This window comes from Pelophylax lessonae (assembly GCF_965119305.1).
Source record: "Pelophylax lessonae genome assembly, chromosome: 3".
NCBI classification, from domain to species: domain Eukaryota; kingdom Metazoa; phylum Chordata; class Amphibia; order Anura; family Ranidae; genus Pelophylax; species Pelophylax lessonae.
In genome coordinates this window covers 283,445,423-283,461,524 of record NC_138770.1, presented here as the reverse complement: position 1 = coordinate 283,461,524, position 16,102 = coordinate 283,445,423, and the positions used below count along the sequence as shown (strand labels likewise).

General features: G+C 41.3%; 1 protein-coding gene across 4 annotated transcripts in view; it reads right to left on the bottom strand.

Moving 5' to 3' along the window:
- The window catches only part of ATP11B (ATPase phospholipid transporting 11B (putative)), a 358,393-nt gene that overhangs the window by 17,730 nt on the left and 324,561 nt on the right, over window positions 1-16,102 (bottom strand). For 2 of the 4 annotated variants that reach the window (XM_082249614.1, XM_082249613.1), the window contains one exon: window positions 8,017-8,150. In XM_082249614.1, coding sequence (XP_082105740.1) covers window positions 8,048-8,150 — 103 coding nt within the window. In that variant the 3' untranslated portion in view covers window positions 8,017-8,047. Of the gene's footprint in view, window positions 1-7,394; window positions 8,151-16,102 lie in introns of those variants that run through there. The other 2 variants (XM_082249612.1, XM_082249615.1) reach the window with 2 other exon arrangements.

Sequence of the window (16,102 nt, the reverse complement as noted above, 5' to 3'; positions counted from 1 at the left end):
GTAAGGACGCCACCACCAACCAAATGGATTCCATCTGAAACTTCTGCACCAGCACAAAGCGGTTCAGCGACTTGAGGTCCAGAATAGGACGCACCTTGCCCTCCTTTCTGGGCACCGTGAACAGGTTTGAGTAAAAGCCTCAAAACCTGTCCTGCCGAGGAACCGGGACGATTACGCCCTGTGCAAGGAGATCCTGCACTGCCAACCTGAGATCTGACAAAACGATCCGGAGAGAGACGGAAATTTGATTGAAAGAACCTGTCTGCTGGGCGAGACCGAAATTCGATCTTGTACCCCGTGCGAATCAGTTTGTGAACCCATTTGTCTTGAATCCGAGACGTCTGAGGCACGAAAAAGCCCCCTATGAGCCTTGAAGGAAGGCCCCGGCTTACCGCGAGGTGCCTTGCCTTTTGCAGATTGGGGGAGAAGAGTACTCTTACCCCGTTAGACCCTTGATTAACTCATCCAAGGAGTTACCAAAGAGGTGTTCGCCCAAAAAGGGAAGATCAGTAATGGCCTTCTTAGAAGCTTGGTCCGCCGACCGCCTCTTCAGCCACACCATGCGGTGTACAGCGATTCCTACCGCAGACACTGTGGCCGCCAGAGGAGCCGTATCCAGGGCCACATCACACAGATACACCATGGCCTGAGCATTCTGATCCCTGAACTCAATCAGAGTAGGAGGAACTGACTCAGCGTCCAAGCGGCTCTTAAGCACCCTGACCCATTTAGTGATCGTCTGAGAAACCAGGACGAACGCGAACACAGGTTTTAGAATCCAACCCTCCAACAAGTGCAGGTGGCGGGAAAGTGATTCCATTTGCCTGTCCATTGGGTCCTTAAACACCGGGGAGTCCTCTACAGGGACTACAGTAGATTTATTCAACCGGGAAATAGTGTGATCCACCTTAGGTGACACCGTCCAACGATTGGAAACCGAATCTGCAATGGGGTTACGGCGCTGAAAGAGCAAGGGAACCATCATGAGTTTAATGCGCCGCCATTCCTCATTCACAATATTGTGAAAATCCTCGGGCCAAGGAAAAACCTGACCCGACTTTTGGGCTTTACGGAAGCCAAAGACAACCCGCTTTCCTAACTGTGTGGGCTCATCATCCAGATGTAAAGTTTCCCTCACTGAATGAATCAGTGCTTCCACTAGAGCGCGTTCCAGCGCTGCAGCTGAGGAGGACTCATCCTCCTCACCATCTGACTGAGGACAGGGATCCCTCAGGGAGGGTGTTGTCTGTGGCAACCACATCAGGCTCTGAATCAGAGGACTGAGAGGGCATCAGCCTTTTTTGGGTAGTAACTGGTTTCATCACAAGATCCACCTTGGACGCCAGAGTTTCTAAGGCTGCAGACAGACACCAGAGAAGGTGATCCGGAAGGTCCGGATGCACAAATAAACTCAGAGGTGAAAACTTTCACCCTGGGACTCCATATTGCAGTAAATGAAAAAAAGTGTACACTGGCCCTTTAAATAGTGATCACTGTCCGCACCGCTATACCGCGTTACAGTTGGAGTCCCCCTTTAAGGTTAATAAGTGCCCTGACAGGAGCTGTGTCATAGGAATGCCCCAAAGACTAAAAACCCCTTACTATGCCAGCAACCCTGATAAGCAGCCGCTCTGCAGACAGTCTTCAGCGTGTGTGAACTTCTGAGAGGAAGTGACCAAAATCACTAGAGGCCGAGCTTGCCTGTGGCTACAACAAAATGGTGCCAAATAGAAAGATATAGGAACCACAGGGAAAATGGCCCCTGCCCATACAGCGCAGCCTATGCCCACACTCAAGATGGCGCCAAACACTAGGAAGATAGGGAAAATGGCTGCTGCCCTTACAGTGATGCAGCCTGATGCCCACAGCTAAAATCGCTGCCGAAAACAGCGCCAAGCCTTACAGGAACCCACGAATGAGGCCACTGCAGGAATCCACCTAAGGGGACCCCCCAGAACAAGGTAACACCACATATACCCCCCCAGGCGTTAGACACCCCAATAACACTCCCAGCAGGAGTGGGGAGGGCAGAACCCGTCCTGACAGGCCTGGGGGATCTTTCAGAGGACACAGCACTGTCATCCCCATGAAGTGGGCCCACATCTCCCCCACATGCATCTGTCCCGGCGAAAGCTTCTGCTCGCAGGCTCCTCCCCATCTGTTGGGGCTCTGTCGTGGCGAGGCCTGGGCGGACCAAAACCTGCTCACGCTCGTATGTCTGGGGTAATGTCATGAGGGACAGCCCCTATAGGCGTGTCAAGTGAAAAGCTTTCACTGCCTAGTCTACTCCTGTAGATGGCGTATTACCCATTGTAGAGAAACATTGAGAGCTACGTCTGTCAGAGGACGTAAGAGAAAAAATGTTTTAAGGAAAAGCACAAATTGTCTTAATTGCAGGATACCTATACTGCCGTTTATCAAATGCAAATTTTAAGGCAAAAAAAATACACTTAACTGAATTTCAGGGTGCACGAACACATAAAATACCCAATTTTTTGATATAATGTAAAAGATGATGCTGTGTCAAGTAAATTGTGCAGGCCTGTGAAATGGCAACAAACAACGGTACCTAAAATTGTTGCTAGCCAATGCTTTAAAAGCCTCAACAAGATTAGTACTAGGTAAGCCATAGACTCTTTGAATATCGGCCGGTGCAGTAGGAGCAGGCTGAGATTTGAACCGCGTAAGGGGCAATCAAATCCAGCATGCTGGGTTTTACCTGCTATAGCTGCTAGCAATAATCACTGTCTTTTCCCAACAGGGAAAGCTTCCCCGCCCTCCCACCGGGGGGGAAGACAATGTCTCAGCAGAAGGGATTTCTCCATTAGCACAGTGTTACTGGGGGAATCAAGCTAATTTCTTTACACAGGTTACCGTAAAGAAATTGGCTCCGTGTATGGCCGACCTTAAGTGTGAGCTATGGTGCTTAGAATTATTGCTCTCACTCTGATGTTCGTGGCGATACCTCACATGGTGCAATCACCGATTACATATGCGAACAGGCACTCCACACGCATTTGCGTGTGAGCATGAGGGAATGTGGGCACGTATAATTTTCTTCATTTCTATTTAAAAAATGTTTTTTTGTCATTTGCCCAAAGCTATCACAAGGGGGCTTGCTCACCCCTGTGTGAGAGCAATAAAATTAGTGACAAGTACTCTTCATATACACATCAAGGGTCTTTTAGACGCCCGATGTCTCCCTTTCCCTCCAAGGCAGCTGATCAAACACAGATCATGTTCAACCTTCCGACTGCTGTAAAGGTGATCAGGCGGCTGTAGAGCCACTTCGATTGCTTATACAAGAAAGCCGATTGCCAGCTTTAAAAAATGGTACCCGATGCATAGATGCAGCCTTGATCCTGGGTCCTGATGACCACTTGCTGTACAGGATGTTTATATATGCACGCTGGATGGCAAGTGGTTAATCTCCTGTAAACTTTAGTAACCCTACCCAACTGTTTTTGCATCAGTTTTTACTATGAATCTGCTTAATATGCTACTGGGCCAATGCGAGTAGATATCAGAGACCAACAGGTGAATGTATAGAAGGGTGCTTTTTCTAGACTGGTAGATTTTGATTAGAATTAATGTAGACCCAAACAGAAGTATTTGAAAGCATTTGTAAGCATAGAAATTTAAAAGGACTATTCCACCACATAAAATCTTTCTCCAGTTGTTCATTAGGGGACACAATGGCTAGTACTTGTGTCCTAATGAATGCTGGAAGAAAATGAGTTAGCTAGTCCCTACACCTGTAATATCATGGGACTGATACTTAAAGTGCCGATAAATTAAATTAAACACTTCATAAAATGAGCTTGCAGTGTAACATGCTGATCTATGCTCCAACAGGTGTCACTATAGGGCCTGGAAAGTGACACTAGTTGCTTGCCGATGAAAGATAAAGCTACTTTCTGGCAATCACCTTATTTGCACAACACTGACGATCATATCATTCAGTAACAAGTAATTAGAGCGTTCTGTGTAACTGATAACTTATACTCCACTGTAATCAACACCTTCTCAATGGAGGTCTAATTTAACTGGGTTTCCCTACAGGCACATAGGTGTCACTCACTCCCACAAAAGCTATGTTTTCATAAAAGCGATGGTGGGGGAATAGTGCTTTAGTTACTGTCAAACATTAATGCATAATTCAATCAAAATAACCTAAAAAGCTTGAGATAAATGGGCATTTTCAGGCAGAATATAAAATTGAACTCCTGTATATCCATTCTCCCCACTTGCACCTTTGTATATAATGGTGGTTAATTTGCTGTGGATAAAGTACTATTTCGTTTTTTTTTTTTTTTTTTTTAAATAAAACAGCGGTCCTCCAATACCACTGTTTCTGACAATTATGGCAGGTTTCATTTGTGCATCACATCCCCAGTGAATGTGGTGCAGTAGTTGTGCACTAGGGCAATTCAAGCAGGAGTAACATTTTATTTTAACCTGAAAATCTCCTTAAAGTTTAATTTGCATAAAGGTAGCGGTTTTTTCGAAGAAAAATCTTGGCTAAGTAATATGTCAGCATATGATGAAGTATGGACTATAATATGGTCTAGAATAAAACAAAAGCAATCACCAATTTCATTATCACAACGTAAAGAACCCAAGTCCCAGTTTAGAAAGGAAAAGAAAAATTTACTTGTGCATAGGACATAATCAGAGATTGTTGGATAATTATTAAACACTGTATACACCACCCAGGATGAAGTGGAGTTCTCTTTGTAATTGGCAGCTGTGGATTCCAAAGGAGAAAGCAGCGCTGATTATCTATGTAAGCCATGCATGTGTTTGACACCTTTTTATCAAGATCCTTTCGAACAAATGAGCCCCGGATGAAAGAATGACACCCAACACACAAATAAGAGGCTTTGCAGCTACTCAGTGAGTTGTTATTCTAAGCCACCACCTTCCTTCATATCAGTTTCTGTACACAAAAACACCATTACAATCATTAAGTACAGATTCTGAAATCTGACTAGCTGCTTTGGATTTCAGTACTCTGCTCTTAGCACTACTTTATAAGCACACATTTGCTTACATACTGGACTTTGTTCACTGTATTTGGTGATGAATGCAATACGAGTGGGAATGCCTGTGAACACCCTTGCTGAAGCAGCAGACTCAAAGGCAGCAGGAACAGAGCCAGAAATATGGCAGTGACATCTTGCTGCTTGAGATCTCAAATATATAAAGTGATTAAGCCTATTAGACTTTAAATATTACTGAAATAAACATCACTTCTGAGTGAAGTGGTCTTTTTGAAAAAGTAGTGCAAAGCACGACTAGTAAAAGAAACCCATAGCAGCCAATTAGAAGATCTCTCAAGATGGCAATACACATTGATTTATGATTCAAGTATGAGCAATCACAAACAAGGGATCCATCCTAGATTAAAATATTGAACAATGCAAAATAAGCATTATCAATTGAAAATACAAGCTATTAGAAAATATTACAAATGATCATGTAATCAATCTATATTACAATTGGTTCTCTGACACAAATTCAGATATTTTCTTCATCGGTCAGAAGCAATCATTCTGGCGCGACCAATCGACTTGCCAGAGACAATCGATTGAGAGCTCGCTAAAAACGAATCAAATGAAGTGCCTGTGGTTTATGATTTTTTGTACAATAATTTTATTTGCTTTGAATGATCGTATTTGTGCAATGTCACATTTAACTGATATGTCTGTATAAAGGCTTCACATTGTAGTAGAAAGCTTTCTGGAAAAGCTTGGACAAACCCACCACTAGTCAGAATGACAGGTCATTACAGGATAAAGTGTGGCTTAGGATAAGGACTCAAGAAGCACGGTTTTAAACTAATTAAGGCACCAAACAATTTTTCATAGCAGAAAGAATCCCATCAGAAACCAAGCAGCAAATTAGTGAAAGAAAGACGTCCCACATACCCAGTTGGCAAAACAAAAACAGCATTTGTAATTTTGCAAAGGATGCATTTATTTATGAAAATGGAGATATCTGATAAGAATGCTAAAAAAATTACAATTTGTTATAACATGGTCTTTATAAATATTTACTCTTTTGATGCTTTGAGCTACACATAGACACTTAAAATAAAAATATGTATTTTATACTTTTATGTTCTAAATATAAAATAAAAAAAAATTGCATATTGCTCTATTTGAAACATACATTAAAACAAACAAAAAGAACAGCGCTAGCATGGAAATGTTCACCCATCTTTGGAACACAGTTCATTTGTCTACTTTGTTGTCTGATGCAGTGGTAAAGTAGATATATCCAAATTTCTGCTAGTATTTGACTAATTTGCCATTACAAGGCAGGGCAATGAGATATTGGGATTGATTTACTAAAACTGGAGAGTGCTTCAATTAAGCTTTGGCAAAGAAAAAACTGGATGCTAATTGGTTTCTATGCACAGCTGCACCAGATTTTTCACTCTCCAGCTTTAGTAAATCGACCCCACTGGCTATTGCCTTTGCAGTAAGTTCAAGTATGTGTTCTAGTTAAAGGGTAGCCACCATGTCTGTGTGCACAGGAGTCTATGATTCGCTTACACAGACAACTGCATTCCATACTGCCAGGAATTGCACAGTGGCAACAAGCAGGTTTGGACCACTGGTAAAATGTATGCCTCAATAATCTATATAATCATATGGAAACACATCAGGAAATAACTCTTTACTAAATGATCCCTTTGCCTTGTCTTCGAATATATTATTTTTGTCAAAATGATTTACTTGTATGTTTAAGGAAGGAGGGGTTTATATTTAATTTACCCATTTGTACCCAAACCTACATTAAATGATATTAAACTTTAGGCAGAGGCCTTCCCCCTCCAAGTTCCCCTGCTTCTTACGGTTCATGTCTGAAAGACACAAGTCACAGCTCAGTCAGGTGTAGGCACATTAGAGGAGGACATTTTAGGTTTGGGAGTTTCAGTTGGTGCACTGTAAATGAATCAGTTTTAACAACCCTGACTGGCCTTAAGCGGACCATACACTGAAATTCAGTTGGCTGAGCAGAAACCGACTGAATTTCAGTGAGTGTGGCCATCTCAGCTTGATGTTTAGATTTTGAATGAAAAGGGACAAGTTGGAAAATGTTCCTCGATCAGCTGCAGCCGCTGTCAGAACACAATGCCCTGGCAAAGATGGGGATCCTCCATCCACTTTGTGTTAAGCCATCGCAAACCATATATAGCCAGCTTTAGTTCTCCATCCATACATTTGTCATATCACAAAATGGATGCCTCCACAGTGTTTGTAAACTAGAGACTGAATAACTCATGCTGGGAAATATTCAACTCTTTCAAAGCAGAACACTAAGAGATAGACATCATAGGCCTTTACCACTAAACTGAGTACAAGTGTATGGCATAAGTGTCTAACATCTGAATACCACACTTACCAGAAACTAATTGGAAAACTTTCCTCTGTGTACATAAAATAAGAATTGTGTGTGAACTGGACAGAAAACATTGCAAGACTTTACAGATAATGGTGATAGACAAAAGACTTCTCCCAGCAGATAAACCCAGCATTAAATATTTTTGGTAAGCAATTTCTGGGAAGGAGGGATTAAAAATGAGCCACCTTCATTTTGGGACAGGTACTGAAAAATACATTTTATATAATTTAAAAGCACATGCCCAAATAAAAAAATCCAGAAATCAAATGATCATACAAAGAGGTTACCAGATACTGAATTACACAGACAAGATGCTAGCAAAAGGAAAGAGAAAAAAGCCAGACAAATAAGACACGTACAACAAATATGCATCATATAAAAATATACAGAAGACATAGGAAATTAAATAAGAGAAAGAAAAGTTCATCAATGCAGGTTGCTCCATCTTGGTTCTTAATGACCTATGAGCATTTAAGCCCCAAGAAAAAGAAAGAAAAAGAGAGAGGAAGGCTTTTCCCTTAGTCATCTAAAGCTGCAGGCTCATCGTTTTCCAGTTTATAGGAGAATCGTTGGCAGCAAAGGGTATTTAGAGAAGTTCCACACCTGGCGACCCGTGGTGCTGTGCAGCGGCCCATCACTCGTTCCAGCAGTCTTCTAACAGGCATGCACGCTGTCTCCCCGTTGGTGTAGCAGCACATTGAGTCCAAGCAGTTGATACCTGATCCTGTCTCAGTAAGCTGAGGAGGAGATATAAATATGACAGCAAGCCATTGTTACAAGTGCATTTACACAATAAATAGTAAGAGAAACATTTATGAAATGATGTTTTAGTCGACAGAGTTACAGATGCTGAAGAAAAAAAAAAAAAAAAACAGCTGACAAGTAGAAAATGTTAGCACTTTTCAAAAATAGGTAGTGAAATATTACTAAATCGTTAAACCTACACTGTTAATAAGAGCACCCATCTGTAAAGTCTGAGAGTCATGTACGCTACAGTGCAATTCACTGTTTTATTATCGGATTCCAGCAAGGGCAGAGGATATTTCAAAAGACGCATGCATAAACACACTATGGGCCTAATAAAGTGCAAATATTCTTTACTTAAGGGATGGGAGACCCAACCAAATTAAATGCATTCACCACTATAGCTCACCAGAATACATACCTGAATATAATTTTTTAAACCAGAGTTTGTCACTTTAAAAGTATATGTAAATGTATAGGTATATGCTAACCATTTTTTTTCCTCTTTGCGAACTGGTCTGTTAAATACGCCATGGGAAGTATTTTGTTATACCGGTTTCACAGGATCGGAGTAGCTTAGAAAAAGAAAACTGGCAAAAGCTGACATCACTAAGGCTACATTTTAAACAAGCAAAAAATTCACCCCTTTTTTATGGATAGTGTAGGACCCACTGATAATGGGGTACTTTGACGTAGTGGTGGGCTTGAGCACGATATGGCCATATGGTGGGACTAAATCTCCATTTTTATTTATGGATTGTCTCCATATTTGATAGTCATTTCTTTTGCATGTGTGCGCTATTCTTTTTTAATATACATAAGGCTACATTTACACCACAGCTTAAGGCCCATGTGAACTGTAGAGACAGTTCCTGCTGCGGCTCTCAGCAGTCACCGGCCCTATTCATTATAATGGCAGGGCGCTGGCGGCTGAAGGTTTTCGTGGCTCTCTGCACAGCCAGCGATCACTGCAGGTAATCAATGGCTGTGCAAAGAGTAGTGAAAGGGTGAGGCCACCGTGAACTATCTTTAAAGTGAACGGGGTACCTAGCTGCTGAGAGCCACAACAGGAATCTGCTACTATTCGCTCTGCCACTAACTGCATTGCATTGTTTGGCAGCACTGAGACCTTAGTTCATGAATTGACTTGATTGGATTGAAGAAGAAATTGCATGGGGAAAACAGATATGGAATCAATAACTTCCATGTTATATTAAATTGGTTGTCAACTATAAATCCCTTTCAAGTGCTTGCAGGGTCTTTTAAAGGGATAAAACATGGAAAAACGTGCATGTATTGCAGAGATGTACTGCATGTGTTTTTTTTAATTTTGTCCGAACGTACTGCTACAAGTATGCGTTTTAGAAAACACCACTTGGGCAAAAAAGAGGGGACTTTTTCGATGCCAAAAAACAATTATACAGATAGTGTATAGAATACAAATGTTTTATTAGAAAACATTAAAGCCCCCAGGATTAAACAAAATAATTAACTATAGATCCGTTTGAGTGTTTCACTTCTGGAAGATCAGAACATCTAATGTGATATATATATCGGCTTATGTCTCTTGAATGTCTGAAGAACTAAAAGGTTTAAGATTCTCCATCCCTCTTATCTTGTTTGTGCTTGATTACCTTGTTGCATGTTTTTTTTTTTCACACTTTATTGTTGCATTGATGTGTATTTATTGTATATTTTTTTATGACTGTTTATAGCATTTATTTGTAAATTCTGGAGGTCCTTTTGAAACATGGATTTATTTTGCTGCCCTGAGTGTCCAATTGCATTGGGTTTATATCCTTGCTTTTAGCTATTCACACTCCCACACACGTAGCCCCCTCTGGGTCCACCGGGGGGGCTGAATTGGGAGTTATGGTGACATCCTTGGGGTCTGTCTGCTCTCCCTCAGGAAAGGACAGCAGTCCTTGCTGCCCTATTTTTGTGCCAGCATCCGCCATTCATGCACCAATTTCCAACATGGTGGCCACTGCGCTTCCGGTTGTGACGTCACCGCATTTCTGGCAATGACACAGCTTTTGGCTGGCTTTGATGCTGGCTGATGAAGGCGCGGGACAGTGGAAACAGCTGTCTCCTGTCAACCCCTTACATAACACTCAGCCCTACACTTCCTCATACAGCTGAGAGCTGACTTTGGCCCCTATGGATTTGCCCTGCAGGTACACAACAATGCAGCTTCCCCATTTATAACATTCAGTTGGGGGTGATGTTCGACGGCTTTGGGACCAACATTGCGATACTGTCCTTTCCATTGTAGTGATACAAGAGACTGGTAAGGGAAAATTCTGCCCTCTTGTTTCTATTTTAAGGGTATTTATACACATGCTATATACAAATACAAAATAGGCCTATATTTTCAAGATAAGCAGAGCTTCTCTCCCTGGGGATTGGTCCAGATCTTGCCCCCCCCCCCCCCCGTGGCTGTGAAGGGACACTTCATGTATCTAGAGTATTCCTAGCTAGGCTTTGAAAGCGCAGAGATGTTGGTGATGGCCTTCAGTTATGTATTTACTTGGGCTCTCTAAGCACTCAGGAACTTTTAATCATTCAAGTGTGGTTGTATTTTCAAATTTTGTATACTTACATTACTATTTTCTCTCTATTTGGCATTTTGCCAATTAGGAAAATATATTGAAAAAAGACCGGGTTGACCCTTTTTGTCCAGGATACAGTGTTCTGGACATGGGGCAACTATCTTTTTCCATTGTTTCATATAGACCTCCAGCAGAATATTTCCAACTTGTATGCTTCAGTACGTCAAACCCTCATGTTCTAAGGCATGGTTTGTTATATGTTAGATGTTAGATTCAATATACACATACTTCCATATCTAGGTCTTTTAGAGATTCTAATGTGATGCCAATATATATACACCATCCCCCTGAAGAAGACTGTTTAAGTTGAAACACGTCAGTGCTCTGGATGCACACTACTGGAACCTCCTCATGCATTACTAATCGCTACCAGTAAAAATAGAAAAACAAAATAATGTGGTTGCATAAGTGTGAAACACTTATAACTGGAGCTTTAGCGGTGTTCAGAATTATGCAATCACACTCAAACTCATGTTAAATTAGGAGTTAGTACACACCTGCCTCATTTAAAGTGCCTCTAAACCCCAAATAAAGTTCAGCTGTTCTAGAAGATCTTTTCTGACATTTTAGTCGCATCCTACAGCAAAAGCCATGAGCCCAGCTTCCAAAGCATCAGAGGGATCTCATTTTTAAAAGGTATCAGTCAGGAGAAGGGTACAAAAGAATTGCCAAGGCATTAGATATACCATGGAACACAGAGAAGACAGTCATCATCAAGTGGAGAAAATATGGCACAACAGTGACACTACCAAGAACTGAACATCCCTCCATAATTGATGAAAGGATGAGAGGAAAACTAGTCAGGGCGGCTGCCAAGAGGCCAACAGCAACATTAAAGGAGCTACAGGAATATCTGGCAAGTACTGGCTGTGATTGACAGCAATCTCCTGTATTCGTCATATGTCTGGGCTATGGGGTAGAGTGGCAAGACAGAAGCCTTTTCTTACAAAGAAAAACATCCAAGCCCAGCTAAATTTTGCAAAAACATCTGAAGTCTACCAAAAGCATGTGGGAAAATGTGTTATGGTCTGATGAATCCAAGGTTGAACTTTTTAGCCAGAATTCCAAAAGATATGTTTGGCGCAAAAAACACCACTTCACGTCACTAAAACACCACCATACCCATAGTGAAGCATGATGGTGGCAGCATCATGCTTTGGGGCCATTTTTCTTCAGCTAGAACAGGGGCCTTAATCAAGGTGGAGGGAATTCTTAACAGTTCCAAATAACAGTCAATATTGGCACAAAACCTTCAGGCTTCTGCTAGAAAGCTGAACATGAAGAAGAACTTCATCTTTCAGCATTACAACGACCCAAAGCATACATCCAATTCAACAAGGGAATGGCTTCACCAGAAGATTAAGGTTTTGGAATGGCCCAGCAAGAGCCCAGACCTGAATCCGAATGAAAATCTGTGGGGTGATCTAAAGAGGGCTGTGCACAGGTGATGCCCTTGCAATCTGACATATTTGGATTGTTTTTGCAAAGAAGAGCGGGCAAATATTGCCAAGTCAATTTTTATTTTTACTTCCCTCCACCGAAATTGCAGTTTGTTGATTGACTGAGTTGTACATAGAAACATAGAATGTGTCGGCAGATAAGAACCATTTGGCCCATCTAGTCTGCCCAATATACAGTTTATAGGTCACATTAAAAGGTGGAAAAGTTCTGAAATGATTTATCTTTGTCTCATTTGTTTACATCACAAAAACCTGACATTTTAACAGGGGTGTGTAGACTTTTTATATCCACTGTAGACTGGATCAGCGACTCTATGCTTTGAAGATAAAGGGGCAGTAAGCATTTAAAGATACAGATCAATACTTCCTTTCAATAGTGTTATGTTAAGGGTGACAGCACGTTGACAGGGCATGCTTTTCTTCATGGCACTGCAATAGGTAAGGAAGGGGCAGTATACTACACAAATCATTTTTCAGATATCCCCTTCATCCAGAATTTTCTACCTAGTGACTCGTACCTCTCAATACAGCTCCATTCATGTGCATCTTTCCTTTTCTCACTTTGAGAGCATGACAAGGAAGGGAAAGAGCCAATTAATCTGCATATATATTACCTGAATGTTCAGGATTTTAAAGCTTCCAGTTTAGGGAACGCGTGTGTTAAACATGTAGTGTCCACTATGTGGATATATAAAAAAAAAAAAAAAAAGAAAGCACAGTAGTGGTGTAGTTTTAATATGCAATGGTTGTATTGATGTTTCATCTGCAGGAAGGGGAAATTGTACATGGGCATGTTAGCAAAGCTTTTTTTTTTTACCAAAAACAACTTGATAGCATAAATATTAATGTGGAATGTATTTTCTTTGCTAAATAACATTTTTTTTTTTCTAACAAAATTAGTGTGTGCTGTAAATTGCCTCCAGCATTGCTCCTGTTTCTTCTCGCTGGAGGCTGCCATTCTGCTGTAGCCCAGAGCCCCTGAAAAGGGATTTTACTAAAATCAAAGTGATTTAACGGTTTCCATAAACCGTTTTATTCCTGGCATGCTGGAAATGCAGTTGAAGATCAAACAGCAGCATCTTCCTTGGCTGTAAAGGATAGGAGGGTTTAATTCAGCGTTAAAACGGTCAGCAGATTGGCCTCTACAAGTTTGGCAGTGACTAAAAATGGCAAGTTGCGCATGTGCAGAGCAGAGCGAGACAGTATTACAGGGTTTTAAAAAGTATAGGCACCTATTTTTAATGTATTATATAGCTATATTTGCATAAGGGGCCAGCCTGAAGTGATTTAACAGGGCTTCATTTTCTGACTAAAATTCCACTTTAAGAATTCAGAACACAATGTCCAAAACTTGAACTGCACTATAGGGAGCACTGTATACTTGCACGGTTTCTTGCCTTTGCCAAGTCAGTGTGAATGTAACAGGAATTCATTGTAAACACATCTTAAATGCAATGAAACCTGCCCAACACAGAAAGCCCCAAGTGCTTCCTGAGGACTAGACTTTGGAGACACTGCGTTAGAGAAAGCAAAACCATTTACTGTCAAAGTCAAGGTTAACGGAAAATAAATCCTCAAGTATAAACCAATAGGATCCGATAAAACAGCTGACTAAAGAGTTTTTACTTTGAGAATGTCAATGACCTCAAAGTGCCAGTTTATATTTAGACATGGTTCTCATGTAGCAAGTGGTACACGTACCCGAGGGGATACTTCTGCTTCTTACAAGAACTTTGTTCATTACAGTTTAGAGTTTTAGCAAAGAGTTATGTAATAAAGTTAAGATGCCATTTACTTAAGCATGTGATGGTATATTAGATGCGTTTGTTTATATACTGCATATTTGAAACTAGTCCTTTGTCAGATACAATCATGGCCAAAAATGTTGGCACCCATGCATTTGTCAAATAATGCACCATTTCGCCCAGGCATTCTGATGTTTTTTTTTTTTTGTTTGTATTGGTATGACAAAAAAGCGGAGAAACAAAAAGCCATATCTGACACATTCCACACAACTCCAAAAATGGACTAGACAAAATTATTGGCAAATTGTAAGAAACAATTGCATTTCAAGTTTGTGATGCTCCTTTAATTTGTAATTAAACTCACCTGTATGAATTTCCAGGTGCTGACAATTTAGAAATCACACCGGCAACTGCAACCAGTTAAAATAGTAAAAATAAAATTGGCTCAGCCTTTCTGTTGTGTCTGTGTGCCACACAGAGCATGGAGAAGAGAGAGTAGCAAATTGTCTGAGAATTTGAGCACAAACTCCGGAAAAGCATGGACAAAGTCTTTGACAATTTCTTTATTTAAAAAAAAGAGCTTCGCCATCTGACAGCTCCTAAATAGGTAAGGGGTGGAGCAATCTGGCATCACCTGATGGCACTGCCCCATGTGACGTCACCATTTGGTGTATGCTGGGTTGGTGACGTCACATGGGGCAGTGCCACCAGGTGACGGCACCAGGGGGCTCTGCCCCTGCTCTTTACCTATTTAAGAACTGTCAAATGGCAGAGCAAGCAGTCGGGGGTTAGACTTCGTCACAGGCAGGACTTTTTTTTTTTTTTGAGTCCGGCAGGCGTAGTGATTGACGATGGATCTACATCGGGGGAGATTGTTTTTAATAAAATAAATTGTCAAAACTTTTATTTATTTTTGACACTTTTTTTCGGTGAACGAGTAGGAGTACAATGTACACAGGATCCTTGTAAAAGGGTCTTCCAGATTCCGATAAGCCACGTGCCCACAGGCCTAGGGTAGAGAGGGAAGAGGAACACCCACATGTTGAGGGCATGTGGCCTGGTATGGTTTAGGAGGTGGGCGCTTGCCTCCCCCCCCCCCCCGCCTGCCCGGGTTTGGGTGTGATCCAGCCCGCTCCTTAACCAGCTATTCACTGTACCCTGATTGGGCAAAGCCTTGCACCTGTCCAGCAGTCAGGTGCATTGCTTTAGCTAATCAGGGCTTATAGTGAGTGCCCTACAAACTCAGGTGTTCACCGGACAAGCGATGTTCGGGCCAGACTTATGTTTGGTCCGAAACCCTAGGCCAACACGCTGAAAGGGCCTTACAGAATACACTGATGTCAATGATACAAATTGTAAAATATATGATGCACTTTAAAGGTGGCTTACATGTATACAAAACATACAAAGGGATTATCTGGCAAATGCGTGATCCAATAGGAATATAGAACCACGCATAAAAACAAAAATTTCTATAGGGAAACAAAGGCTATTGTATGATATTCTCTCTTATTGCTTCTGTAAATGACTACTGGCGCTGCCATCATAGGTCATGGTGCTGTAACACCTTTGTTACCGTTTTAATTTGTTTTGTGCTGCCTACTGCTTCATGTTGTAATTGTAAATTTTAAAAAACAAAAAACATATTCAAGCAGTGAGGGACATTCTGAAATGCAGGTTACTAATTTTACAAAAATGTCCAATGATCATGATAGCAGAATGGGCTAATGCTGTATTTATCTGCATTGTGTGCCATAGCAGTTGCTGCCCCGCACCCACAGGAATGAAACATTGTCTGGGACTGGTTTAATACATTCATCTGCCACTTTAATAGGTACACCTGTTCAATTGCTTGGTAACACAAACTGCTAATCAGCCAAGCACATGGCAGCAACTTAATGCATTTAGGCATCTAGACGTTATGAAGACGCATTGCTGAAATTCAAACCCAGCATTAGAATGGGGAAGAAAGGGAATTTAAACACTTAAGACTGGGCCCATTTCTGACACTTGTAGTTTACAAGCTAAAATCATTTTTTTTTTTGCTAGAAAACTACTTCGAACTAGCGATAGACCGTTATTCCCCCTTTTTTTTTTCTTTGCCGATAACGATATTTTGGTCATCTCA